The sequence below is a fragment of the Crassostrea angulata genome, chromosome 1 (genome assembly GCF_025612915.1).
Source record: "Crassostrea angulata isolate pt1a10 chromosome 1, ASM2561291v2, whole genome shotgun sequence".
NCBI classification, from domain to species: domain Eukaryota; kingdom Metazoa; phylum Mollusca; class Bivalvia; order Ostreida; family Ostreidae; genus Magallana; species Magallana angulata.
Genome location: NC_069111.1, coordinates 50,889,708 through 50,904,201, shown reverse-complemented (window position 1 = coordinate 50,904,201; position 14,494 = coordinate 50,889,708). Strand labels below are relative to the sequence as shown.

Genomic DNA, 14,494 nt, shown 5'->3' with positions numbered 1-14,494 from the left:
GTATTATTACTTTTCTTCTTGGTTCTGGGAAGGGGTTACAGATATTACAGCATGGTAAAGGAGAATTCATGCATCTTATTGGGATTCAACAATCTATAGCTAGCTTATATTAAAATATCAAGTTATGAATTCCTAAAGGAGAAAAATCAAATTGTCAAATTCAAAGATCATTCTACAAAGAGAAGACAAAACCCTTACCATGTACATTGTTGATTTCAGAAATCTTTCTCTCTCCATAATGGTCATCATATTTGTCTTCTACTGCAATGTGAGAATTCACCTTGTTCAGCCAACGATTGTTCTCATGGCGAACATTCACAAACCGATCCGTCCATCTAACGACGATAGTACCAGTGTCTTGAACCACCCAGACATAACTTGTCTCCGAGGATGCAGTGACAATACGGGTCACTTTGTTTGGTTTCTGGGTAATGACGGACTGATCATCGTAAAGGATCACCTTGCGGGAAGTTTTGTGATTGCCAGCTTTGTCATAGGCAGTAAAATGAATGGCAAACATTCCTGGGTTTGGAAGTGTGACAGAGGCCTAATTGTGTATGAAAAAAAGATGTAAATAATCATAAACAGGTTTAATAAACTTAATGGGTCCATAAATTATTAAATTACATACATTTTTTTTTTGATCTATGCTAACATGTATACATTTTCAATGTTACATTTAAATGACAATGACATAACAGTCTAGATATTTTAAAATCAGAACATGTAATGTGTTCAGAAACTCAAATTCACCATTTTGTCAACAGCAAATTAAATTGAACTTTGATTTCTACGGCTAAAATTTTTACAATGGAATAAAACAGATAAAGATGCAATTTCATTGCAATGATTATTTCTCTCTTTGTTATCATTGTCAACAAATTTTTATTTGAGAACTAAATTGAATCAAGTATGTATCACTTGTTAAATAAAAAAAACATATCAGTGAATTTGTTGGTGTATAAATGTGATGGTGCCTGGAAAACTCAGTAATTAACTTACACTGGTGGCGCCGAGTTCAATAGTCGTGGGGCTCTTCACCATTTTACCCTGGTTCTCTCCGAGTGTGGAGCCATCATGTCCCAGCTCATACACCTCATACTCATATCTTAGGAGTCCGGAGAGAGCATCAGTCCAGCCATCCCAGGTCATAGCTATAACAGGCTGTAAACACACAAAACATAGTAATAGCTATAACAGGCTGTAAACACACAAAACATATAGTTATAGCCATTACTATAACAGGCTGTTGACAAAACATAGTCATAGCTATAACAGGCTGTTAACACACAAAACATAGTTATAGCTATAGCTATAACAGCCTGTTGACAAAACATAGTCATAACTATGACAGACTGTAAACACACAAAACATAGTTATAGCTATAACAGACTGTATAACAGACAAAACATAGTCATAGCTATAACAGGTTGTAAACACACAAAACATATAGTTAAAGCTATAGCTATAACAGGCTGTTGACAAAACATAGTCATAGCTATAACAGACTGTTTAACAGACAAAACATAGTCATATCTATAACAGGCTGTACGTATAACAGAAAAAACATAGTCATAATTATACAACAGGCTGTAAACACACAAAATATAGTCATAGTCATACAACAGGCTGTATAACATACAAAACATAGTTATAGCTATAGCTACATGTATAACAGCCTGTTGACAAAACATAGTCATAGCTATGACAGACTGTAAAGACAAAACATATATAGTTAGAGCTATTACAGGCTGCATAACAGACAAAACATAATCATAGCTATGACAAACTGCTGTGAAACAGAATAAACTACATCAAATCAACTGTTTAAACAATTCTCCAATTAAATCCAGTAAAATCTAATGAATTGTTGGACAATCTAGCCATCTTGACTGTTATTGTGAATTTAAGCCTAATTTGGCTGTGATTAAATTTTAATGTTCTTATACTGGGTTCTGAGTGAGCTTGTATTTGTTATAAACATGTTCACTATATTAACTATGTTGTTTTAATTCTGTGTTGACATTCTCAAAGAAGGGGAGGATTGAATCGTAAGAAAAATTAGTTGATAATTAGACAAAGATACTGATGCTTACATTCTCTGTCAGGTCCACCACAGTCAGGAACTGTGGACAGCTGACGACTGGAGACACGCCCACACAGTGGTAGGGGTTCACAAGATCCCAGTGGTACAGGTACTCGCGCTCGTGCACACTCTGAGTCAGGGAGTGGTACTCAATTTTGTTATTGTTCTCTCTGTTCATCAGCTTTAGGTACCCGCCTATGTTAGCTTTGATTGTGAAAGTCATTCTGAAAATTGGGAAAAAAAATCAAAATTAGCGACAACTTTTTATCTGGTACATATCTTTTTCTATACAAATTTAAGACAGGGCAAAACTGTTTGCAAGTGTGAAAGGGTGGGAGAAAAAACAAGGGGAAATAACCCTGTTAAAGAAATTGTCTCTTTGGGCAATGTAAAAAACTCATCAATCAGCAGTACATACTTGTCATTGTGTTGAAATGGCACTGGCAAAGCAGATAAAGTCAGAGTTTTTCTACAAATAAATCCTGAAGTTTGGGGAGATCTCTCAGACACTCCTGGGCAGGTATATAGGATCTGACCAACAGTTGCTGAATCTAAAATACAGGTAAAAATCATAATAAATACAGGTAAAAGTTACAGGTAAAAGTGATTACATGTAAAATTAGATTTCAAAATGAAAGAATTACATCAGTACTTAAATTATTTAACTCATTTACATGGGGAAGCTATGCTGAGAGACACTGCATGCATGATTATAAAATTTCAATTAAATGGAAGCATCAAATATTTATTGAAAACTTTTGAAAAAAACAGACTATCAGGTACATGCCTGTATATTACACTTATTATTATAAAAGATGTAACAATAAATGAACTTATGATATGAATATTGTAACTATCATTTTAAAAATACATCTTTTTAAACATCTTTTAAAGTTTAAATAACCTGCATACACACACACAGATAATAAATACACTTACAATCAAAATTTTTAATTTAATTTATTATAAATTAATTATGATCATTTCTTAGTTTTAAATAAATTTATGCCATATCTATCTACTGAGAGAGTTGTCCAGCAGTGCATGCTTTGGGGACCACTTACTTCGTTCTAGGACAAGTTTTGTGGTTGCATGAACAATTCCATACTTAAAATCTGTCACATAGTGGTTGACCCCGCTGGGGTCGGGGGCGGGAGGGGTTTCAGTCAGAGTGTACTTGGCGTCCCATTTGGTGTCCGCCTCGTGCCAAATGACATTGTTGGTCCATATGGTGGGTTGAGGGCTGGCAGTATTGGGGTCAGAGGGATTGGTCAAAACTCGCCCGGCTGAGTCTTTCAGCTTGCACTCATTCTCCAAGATGTTAGCTTTCTCCGTCACTGTAAATATTCTCAATGTGAAAGTAAAACTAGTACAAAAGTTGATTCATTTGATTAACATTCAATGTCTGTAAGACTTTCTAATCTTGGGGCAGCCCTTACTAGTTTGACAGTGGGTACCGGTGAAGCCTTTGGTACATGTGCACTGAGAAGCTAACTCATTGGAGCAGGTTCCTGGGTAACATCTTGTACTGTCTGACCTCCAGGAACAGGCCTCTACAGGGCGATAGAAAAAGAAGCATGTTAATATCCAAAGGAGAGAGAGAGAGAAAGAAAGAGAAAGAAAAAGAGAGATAGAGTAAAATGAAGAGAGTAAAAGAGAGAAAAAGAGAGTAAGAGGAGAGAGAGGGAGAGAGAGAGAGAGCATTGCCTATTGAATTAGGCAAATCACATAACAGATTCCCAGAGAGAGAGAGAGAGAGAGTGCACATCAATTTCACTTTAATAAATACTTGAAAATCAACCAAGTTGAACTATGAAGATATAAAAGATATGACAAATGCTTTTCATTTCAAGATGTCTACTGACAAAATGAGAATGGATCAACCTAAGCAGACTTACTCTGACACAGTTTTTTGCTACTGGGAGCAGGAGTGTACGCCCTCCAGAATGGCTTGGCCAATACTTCCCCATCACAAAATTCACAAATATTGTCGGATGTAGATGTACATCGCCGGTGATTACAGTGGTCTATCTTTGGACAAACTGTCAAAATCAAAATAAAACATGAAAATAAGGATCAAACAAACTATATACATGTATAACATTATCATCATTGATGAAAACTTATTAAACTTAAGGAATTAAGATGACTTTGATTTGGATATCTTGATTAGCTTATTTTAATGCACACAGTCTTCATACTGTTTACAATACAAAATTAATTACAATTTCATATGTGGGAAATTTTTTTCAACATATCATATCTATCCTGTAATTTATTAGGGGGTAATTATAAGGACTTCAAAATAGAGTTTTGTAAAACATTAACAAAATACTCTAACATTAACAAAATACTCACGTTAAAGTAATGCATAAATTTTTCACAGCATAACATTTGTAAAGTTGTTCAATTTTGAGTCTTACTTTCACAGTATGGTCCGGTCGAGTAGAAACCATCGTTACAGCCCGTGCACCTGTCCGGGGACGAGCACGTGCCCCCGCTGACGGTGTGCACACTTCCGTCCCTCTTCAGAATCCTGTCATTGGTGTACCTCAGGGTGCACGCTCCGAACGGGTTAGTCTTACCGTCACATATTGCTGAAAGGAAGGTTACAATAACAGTAACAAAATGGTTGTAACGATACGCTAACAATGAATTTAAGCTTATTGTTAAGCGAAGTCTTTTCATTCCCCGAATTGTTTTAATTGTTACATTGTTTAACAGAGGATTAAAATTAATAATACCGATCTCCAAACTATCATGATAAAGTACTCTCATGATGGTCATAAGGGGAGATCATCCGGATCACATGTTCATGATGCACAGTAGCTCCCGGTCTAAAAAATGTGTATGGACGACCTGGGAGTCGTCCATCCGAATTTTTTTAGACCGGGAGCTACAGACCTGCAGCTACTAGTGAAGTTGAGTAGGAGTTAATGATTTTGTCTCCATAACTTATATTTTCTTTAGTGTCAATGTATAATCATGCATCCTATGCAAGGAGAACTTACTTAAGTTAATACAATTCTAGCAATATATACATACCAGTACACTACATGTTTGCTTCATTAATAAATTAGTGAAAGCTATATGAACTGATAGAAAAAAAATTGCTATATGTATTAAAAAATTGCAGATCTTCTAATACATAAATGCATTGTTCAATAAAAATTTATACAATTTGTACAATGATAGAAAATTATATTTTTGCTTACCATAACGACATTCATGCAGACTGTCAAAGTAATAGTCATAGCCACTGCAGCAAAATAAACGGTGCTTGGATACTTTTCTGAAAAATAATATATCATGTCAGCTGTCACTGTGAGAGAAACAAACCCATGGTTATCTTCAACTTATCTCCCTTTACTCTTTTAACCGTACGCGTGTCTCTCAAAATCATTATGTAAAATCTAGGGACAGATGAGCCGTTTGTCTAACGTATTGGTCGTACATTTCATATTGTGTGACCTTCAGATACGGTGATATCAATTATCAAATTCAATTAAGTACTGCATTTTTAACACTAAGTTTATTTGTCATTAGCTGCTAAAGGGATAAAATAGTGTAAGTGGGCATTTTTCTATTTGTCATACGTGCTAGCTACATGTAGCTCAATTATTTTCTTAAATTTTTTACTTTATTTTATTGATGCTGAATACATCTGATCTGTTTCTTTCTAGATGTTAGTTCATTTTAGAATCTATTCAACAAATTTTTATAACAGGCATTGATTAAATTGATTTTCATGTACAGACTAATAGTTCATTAAATTCAAGTAAGTGCATGATTACAGGTGTAAATAACTGGGCTTACCTGTAGGTTGTACATCGCCCCCATTTCCAGAAGCTGCAGGATCTATGATATTTCTCCTTTTCATACCAAGTCTCTTTACACACGTGAGCACTAGAAAAAGAGTGAAATATTTTGTTATGAACTACTTAAGTAAGATATTATTTTTTTTAATCAATCCATTACACCAATCTACATTTGTAATACTCCAATTATGTAGCAAAATATGGTGTACTTTAATATTTTGAGATGGCCCCCACTAAAAACCAGACGGTAGATTTAGTATTTTTTTTTATTTATAAGATAGAAAATGATGTTTCTAATCACATATTACAATTTGAGAAAAAAAGCAAATTCATTATTTTTTAATCTGCTTCTAATTGCTGAAAATGACAATTTCCTATACATGTATAATCCTATAGTAAATGTACTTGTATTTTGAAATGGCTCCTAAGAAGAACCAGACGGTCAATTTTCTTGAAACTTTCCAATTAAACTAAAGTTGGTGTAAATTACCTATGGTTAAAAAATAAAGAGTTTTGCCACACAAAAACCCCAAATCGGCATCCTTAATTTATATAAAAAAAAAAAACCAGACATACGACAATACATTGCGCAACATGGCATTTTATTATCTGAATATGTTTATCAGACAGGTACAAAATAATTGTTTTCCTAAAAAAATATCCTTTTCCTTCTTTTAAAGTATAAAGCAATGAAGGAATGATCATTTATTTCTTTTTTTATGAAAAAAAATCTTTGTTCCTTTAAGTGGAGATGGGGGGTGGGGGGGCTTTTACATTGTTTCAACTTCGATAAAAACATATGCAAGAGGGGAAGTCCACACCCCTATACAAAAACTGATAAAAATGCATGCTTTGCATCCATAAGGTCATGGATGCAAGTCGCAGGCCACAAACTTAGAAAAACTCACTTTTGGTTTCATTCTCACTTCCTTCTCCACTATATATGCCTTTTATTGACTTGTGTTCAAAGAAATGGCCCTCTACATGTACTTGTTGTGTTCAAAGAAACTGCCATCTACACGCACTTTTTGTGTTCAGAGAAACCCTCTACCAGTACTTGTTATGTTCAGAGAAATGGCCCTCTACAAGTACTTGTTATGTTCAGAGAATACGTGATGGTTTTTTATAGTTACATGTATTTAAAATCAGACGCAGGCTTTCAATGTATTACTATAAAACCGACTACAAAGACTAGAATGAACCGAAAACAAGTAATTTTCAGAAATTCAGTATCCAGGATTTGGTCCATATAATTAAAACACCCATTGCAGAAATCAAATATTGTAAGGGAACTGACTATAATAATTTTTCGAACAGTGTAAATATGCGCGGATCTAGAATTTTTTTTTCTAGGGGAGGGCCCGAGAGATAATTAAGTTTGCCAGGGGCTACTTGTCGTATTTTCAGTAATTTTAAAGTGTATTTAAAAAAATTTGATTTTTCGGGGGGTGGGGGGGTGTCAGAATCCACCCCACCCCCTCCCTCCCACTAGGTCCGCACATACTATAAATACTAAATTGGTTTACAGATCATATTGTGATAACTTTATAGTTACCAAGTATAATGTAAGCATTTGTTATGCTCAGTACCGCCTGTTCGTTGACGCCCCTTTTCAGTCGCAAGTTCTTGGGTATTATAGGCACCATTTCGAAAAGGGATATAGTAAAATACCTACATCTTTATTCAAGTTATCCAATTTTTTTTCCAGACCGGGAGCTACATACGTCTGCTGCTTTTTTCAACAAGGGATCGGGGATCCTCCCATCCTTATAATTCATAGTAACGTTACCGAAAATAGGCATAGGATCCCCTTTACCAACAAAATCATCCCTCGGATCCCCCCCCCCTCCGGAAGATTTTCTGTATCTGTATCTTTTCCGCGCATGTAACTGTATGACAAGAGATGAGGGTGAGAATTGATTTATATATTAATCTAGCATTTCAATGGCATTGTCATACTGTAAAAATATAGCCGGGTGTCTGTAAAAACAAAATTGTATGTACCCAACACAACTTGAGGGGTCTGTCTGTGTTTTTTTAATTGAAAGGATTTGTATTATACGGCACTTATTCATAAAATGCACATGTCACTTTAATAGCCAAAATAATATACATGCTTATATATTAATGGAACATTGATAATTGATTGCAAAGGTTGTACATGCAATCTTTAATCGTAGCAGGGGTTAAAATATAGCCACGCCCCTTTTGATTTGTACAGCGTGATTCAGCTAGTTTTGACCGGTCGTGGACGATTTACTATAAATCGATTCAACAATAAAACGTGATTAAACAATATACCGACTCAACCATGTTGATATTTTCACTTTAAATCCTTTTTATAGTTTTCTAGGTCAGCCATACAAATTAATTTACTGTTCTGATTCCATTATGATACGAGTTTGTTTTATGCTAGTCTTACCATAGTGTTTCATGCGGGTAAAAAGCAGATTTTTTTTAAAAATGCGTAATAATTGCTATAACCCGGTACTAGTATGTCTAAGATGTAACACCAATATGAACAATTTACTGTTAAAATCTGTATTGTTATCTCTGAATCATTCAATCGTTTATAAAAAGTTTATATATTACTGTTAATGATTTTTCTTGCTTATCATCGCGTTACACAGAAGAAATTTTCAGCCAATGTTCCCATATATATGTGAAGTTACCATGGTTGATGTCTCAAGCCAGAAAATGTATAACCGTGGAGTTCGTACTCTGATAATTTAAGTTTCGATCGATCAAAAAATAATCCACGCAAAATCAACACCATAATCAATGAACACTTATATAAATATTTTTATTACAGCTACTTGAATTAAACTTGATATATAGTGAGCTAATTAATACATTAATTCGAAGGCAGTTTATAAAAGTTAAAGGAACGCGGACAGGTCGTTTTACCTGATCGCGTAGATTTCGGTCCTGTCACTTTCTGAATGAATTACTTTCAATTTTCCAAAAAAATAGAGGGGTAAAAAAAATACCTAGCTAGTGGATGTAAATATAATGTAATGACCTAGTCCCACCTCTGTCGTATTGTTAATGTTTAATTTACTGGGAGGTTGTAAATAAAAGAGAATATGACACCACACACTTAGACACCGGATAATGCTATAATCGTTAATCCATTGGATGATTAACGTGTATTGTTCAAAACATTGTTGGAGGTCCTGGCAATCCCTGAATCAAGCACGTGACATCATTCAAAAATAGGGGCATAGACTTATTGTTCTTCTGATATATATATTATATTTTTAAACAATAACATATGTATACATGTAAGTGTCATAATACTTATTTTATTGTTAAAACGAAAATATGTCAGGGGGACAATACCTTTGTACATCTTGACAAGCAAGTAAAAAAAAGGGTGGGAAGGAGGACTTGATTGTCAATCTAAAAAAAATCTTGATAGCTGTGTGTGTGTGCGCGGGCGGGATGGGGGGGGGGGGGGGGGGCACAGTTATTGTCTTTTATCTTTAAAAGTTTATTTATGAACTTTCATTATATTTATAGCATATTTCCGTAAAGCGTTGTGATCAGTAAGTTCAAAATTCCTTTATCTATCTGGAAATTAAAACATTAGTCTGAAAAGGGCCGCCCCTATTGCTACGTGCATCTGTATGTAAAATGTTTACTAGTACTGTGGACAATCAGGAGGTGCAGGCCTACGATCGGCTTATTTTGATCTGTTACCGGTATTACAATCGAGACATGATAGATATGAATGTCAATTCATTTGTTTGATACGCGTAGATTCAAAACTATTTTTATAAAATGATGAAAGCAACATTATTTTTTATACATGTATATATTGTAAAAAAAATTGATTGTTCAATATAAACAGTCTTGTAACAGCAAATAACACATCCTTTTTGAGTAATATATTCTATTGGAGTCAAAATATTAATGAAAATAAGAATTGGAAAGTCAAAGAAAACCATCTTTTGAATGTTAATATCAAAAATCACGAGAACAAATACAAGTGTATTAAACTTTGCAAAACTAAAAAATAAAGCAGTTTCTGTCGAAAACAAAAAAGTAGTACATGTACATTTGAACGGAAACATTCCAAAAAAGTCAAACAACAGAGTTTAAAGTTCGAGTAAATGAGTTTAATAAAACGCATGAAATGTAAAAATTGCCTTTGGAAACAAAAGATTTTTTTTTATAGAAAATGACAGTAGATCAAAGGACGCGTGGGGGATTTAATTTACTGAAAAGGACGAATTAACAATGCATCACTTTTATCACAAAACCCATTAGGAAGGACAAAAAAAAAACCACATAAGCTCAGTGAAATATGATACAGAGAAAAATGAGAAGGGTTGTCTTCGTAGAAAATAATTTTCGTAATTTATAATAAAGTCTTTTATTTAGACAGGATAGCACAGTTAGTGACAAAGTACTAGTTTACGATGTGGTCCTGTATAAACATATGTACAACAATAATTTGATAAAATAAATACTTTCACATTGTTTGCATGAAAATTGTGTGCACATTATATAATTTGCACCAATTTCACTAATCTGGGAGGTTCCAAATGCAGTGATCCAGTTTCTGGATGAATAACGAAATTAGATCGGAGGGATTTCGGTAATGATCTTCATTATAAGAAACACGGAATGTCTATCATTGAGTCTAACATAGGAGTGTGGGATGCTTGAAAAGAAAAATATTGTTTAAAAGAAACCGTTAATGGCGCTTGAACATGCCACCGGGGTTTATCATCAACGAACAAAGGCGCATGACTGAAGAATTATTGTTATATCAATTCAGTGGAGAATTTTAATCAATGTCAAATATGTCCAACATTTTGAACAGTATCTACGCAGACAAGTGTAGAACATGTCGTGACAGCGATATTCTAGATCTAGATTTAATGATTCTGATGAAATGAAATTTATTAGTAACCAGCCTTCTGTACTCTCTCTCTCTCTCTCTCTCTCTCTCTCTCTCTCTCTCTCTCTCTCTCTCTCTCTCTCTCTGCATATAGTTCTAAATTAAGATTGAATTTAAATTTTTGGCGTCATAAATATATTAAATTATTTAAAAGTTTTACTTTCTTATTTAAAAGTTTGCTTGACGCCGATTACAGTACACGCGGTATTGTCTAACTCTGCAGTTGGCGATGTGTGTCGATACAGGACATTAACTGCAGACAGGGTTAGGTTCACACATGCTCATTTTTCATATCTCCCTCACCATCATGCAAGAAAGCCAACAGAACGACAATTTATACATGACGATAATACGTGTATAAAACGAACAAATGTACAGGACGAAAATATGTAGAGAAAGAAAATATAAGAAGACAAAATATATGAACAGGACGAAAATAGGTACATGCTGACCATATATACAGGGCGAAAATATGAACAAGGCGACTTTATGATGACAAATGACAAAATCATGAATAAAACGACAAAATGTCAAGATGAAATAATATTAACTGTACAAGACTACCATATATACAGTTCGTATATTTTTAAGCCGACAATCTGTAAAGAGCGAAAATATGTAAATAAAAAAAATAAGAAAGGAACGACATTATGTAAAGATAAACAATATGTGGATATTTACAATAAGAAGAGAGGGACAATATTTAATGAACGACAATATATGCACGAACCGACAATGATATGTACAAGCCGACAATACAATGTACAAACCGACAATATTATCTACAAGCCCGCAATGATATGTAAACGTAGATAACGATATATACTAATTGACAATGATATGTTTATTAATAAGTTAAAAATGATATATACAAACCGACACTAATCTGTACAAACCGATATGGATATGTTAAAGCTTAAGCCAACAAAAAGAATGTTCAAGCAGACAATAACATGTACAAGCTGACAATTGTATGCAAAGGCCTACAATAATATGTATAAACCGACAATGATATGTACAATGCGACAATACAAGCCGACAAGGATATGTACAAACCGACAATTGCATGTTCAAGCCCACAATGACATTTGCAAACCGAAAATGATGTGTACAAATCGACAATAATGTTTTAAAAGTCGACAATGATATGTAAAAGTTGATAATGACAATATGTACAAAAGACAATAATATGTACAAACCAACAATATTATTCACAAACTGATTATAATATATACAAAACCAACAATAATATGCTTAAGCCGACAATAATATATACAGACCTACAATATTATGTACAAGCTGCTCAATCCGGCAATAATATCCATGATAAGTACAAACCGACAATGATATGTTCATGCCGACAGTATAAAGTACAAACAGACAATAATACAGTGTATTTACAAGCTGACAATGCAATGTATAAGTTGACAACATTATGTACAAACTAACAATATTATGTACAAGCCGGTGATGATATGAACAAACCGACAATGAGATGTTCAAGCAACAATATGGACAGAACAACGCACTGGACAGAACGTCAGCATTTACAATGCGACGTGTACAGAACGACTACTGTACAGAACGATAATATGTACAAAACGACAATAAGAACATACCGACAATATAAACGGGTCCCGCCGTCACCACCGTTTCTAAAAGTTAATACTTAACCTCAAGTCATAATAAAGATTTGAGTTGAGAACCAAGCTGAGTGATCAAGAAATTTTGTTGATGACGGGGCCAGAGCGACACTGTTGAACGGACTACAATTTGTACAGATCGACAATGATGACAATAAAAACAGGGCGACGACAAGGAGAGATCGACAATATGTACAGGAAGACTAAATGTATGGATCGACAATATGTATAGGGTGAAAATAAGAACAGGGCGACGACAAGAACAGATCGACAATATGTACAGGGTGACAATAAGAACAGGGCGACGACAAGAACAGATCAACAATATGTACAGGATGACAATAAGAACAGGGCGACGACAAGAACAGATCGACAATATGTACAGGAAGACAAGGTGTATGGATCGACAATATTGGCGATACGCTCGGCACGACCTTATGTACAGGACGACAATACATGTACATGCAGGACGACAATATGCAGAACGACAATATGTACCGTCACAAGAGTCCTAAATAAATAAATTTCACTTTACTATATAAGTATTTTATTGTAAAATACAACGAGAGACGTTCAATTGGAGCCATTTAAACAAAGTGAAAAAATATCTCTATGGTTATCGTTAAAAAAAATATTTCAACGTCATTTCGGAGTAAACGAATTTGTCATTATCATTTATTCATTTGCAAAAATGCGTTCAAGTACAAAGACATTAATTTTAGAAGTGATATTTTGTTTATGTCATCATCGCACTTTTGTTCAAATACATGTACACTTTCAATACAAATTTCATAAATGCGAAAGCGCTTATCGAAATTTAAAAAAATATATCGAAATTGCAAATACAATAGTTAACATCTTTAGAAACTACGATTATGACCTTTTTGAACTAACCAACGCTGGGTTTTTAATTGTTGATTATTTATTTACCAAAACGCACTGACGACGACTATGCATAAAAATCCACTGGTATATTCTTTACGTAAGCATGATGCCAATTTGTATGATGAAATCTGATTGCGCGAAGTGAACAGTGTTCGCAAAAAATTGATATACTTTCATTGAAGAATTTTTTTTTTAAAATTGAATATACTTATCAAAACCGACCCATACACACACAAACGCACACACAGATATGTATATACTTGCACTTTGGAGATGTCGTTGTCACTAGGCATTACGCACAGAGATCTATGGTGAATTTAACTCACCCCCCCCCCCCAACACATACACACGCGCAAATGCGAACAATATTGACAATTATTAAAGTGAAGATACACTTAATATATTCAGGATTGGACAGCACTGAATTTTGACATCTAAAAGGTATTACTCCTGTTCCTTTTTAAACAAGTAAATTAATATCAGGGAAAACAATTAGCGCACATTCTTTTTTTCGTAAAAAATAATTACGTCCGTATTTAAATAAAAAAGAACTTACCCGTTTTCTTGTAAAAAGGAGAAGGCCTTGCACAGAGAAACCATCACAGCCAGTAAAACACATTTTGCTGGAGTTGGTGAGAACATAGTCCCAACCGCTTACACTGTATTCTACCCACAGTTCTCGCTTGTAGTGAGAGATCGAGACTAACAGGTTACCCTCACGATGAAACGGGAGTCACTAAACAATACCCATTACCTCACTGGACCTTTAATTTGGTTTTCTGATTGGCCATACAAAAATTTCAATCTAACACGACCTAAAACATCACTTAGAAGAATTAAAGTGAAGAAATATTGCGCAACAACCGAATGCCCCTGGGGCAATCTTTGAACTTGTTTAGACTCAGGTGTGTTTGTATACGCCTTACAAAATTACCGAGTCCAAATAGTGTGAATTTTTCTTCTGTAGAAAGCGTGTGTTATATTAAATAATCGGTATTTTTATAGAAGAATTTGATTTTTATTTGTTTTTGAGTGAAATTAAAACAATGTACCGGATGTGATATTCAGCATGTAGAGATCGACAGACACGTGCTACAACTAAACAAAAATCAGCAAAGGTTTAATCAAAAAGTTTTTTGTATAAATAAATTGA

General features: G+C 34.2%; 1 protein-coding gene across 1 annotated transcript in view; it reads right to left on the bottom strand.

Annotated features, from left to right (window-relative positions):
• LOC128182378 (uncharacterized) overlaps nt 1-14,094 on the bottom strand; it is a 45,558-nt gene extending 31,464 nt beyond the window's left edge. The window contains exons 1-11 of the mRNA XM_052850986.1: nt 13,898-14,094; nt 5,903-5,992; nt 5,302-5,378; nt 4,510-4,683; nt 3,985-4,128; nt 3,526-3,639; nt 3,151-3,423; nt 2,505-2,637; nt 2,097-2,310; nt 1,003-1,164; nt 199-547 (exon numbers count right to left, since the gene is read on the bottom strand). Coding sequence (XP_052706946.1) covers nt 199-547; nt 1,003-1,164; nt 2,097-2,310; nt 2,505-2,637; nt 3,151-3,423; nt 3,526-3,639; nt 3,985-4,128; nt 4,510-4,683; nt 5,302-5,378; nt 5,903-5,992; nt 13,898-13,983 — 1,816 coding nt within the window. The 5' untranslated portion in view covers nt 13,984-14,094. The remainder of the gene's footprint in view (nt 1-198; nt 548-1,002; nt 1,165-2,096; nt 2,311-2,504; nt 2,638-3,150; nt 3,424-3,525; nt 3,640-3,984; nt 4,129-4,509; nt 4,684-5,301; nt 5,379-5,902; nt 5,993-13,897) is intronic.
• Between the last annotated feature and the right edge of the window lie 400 nt (nt 14,095-14,494).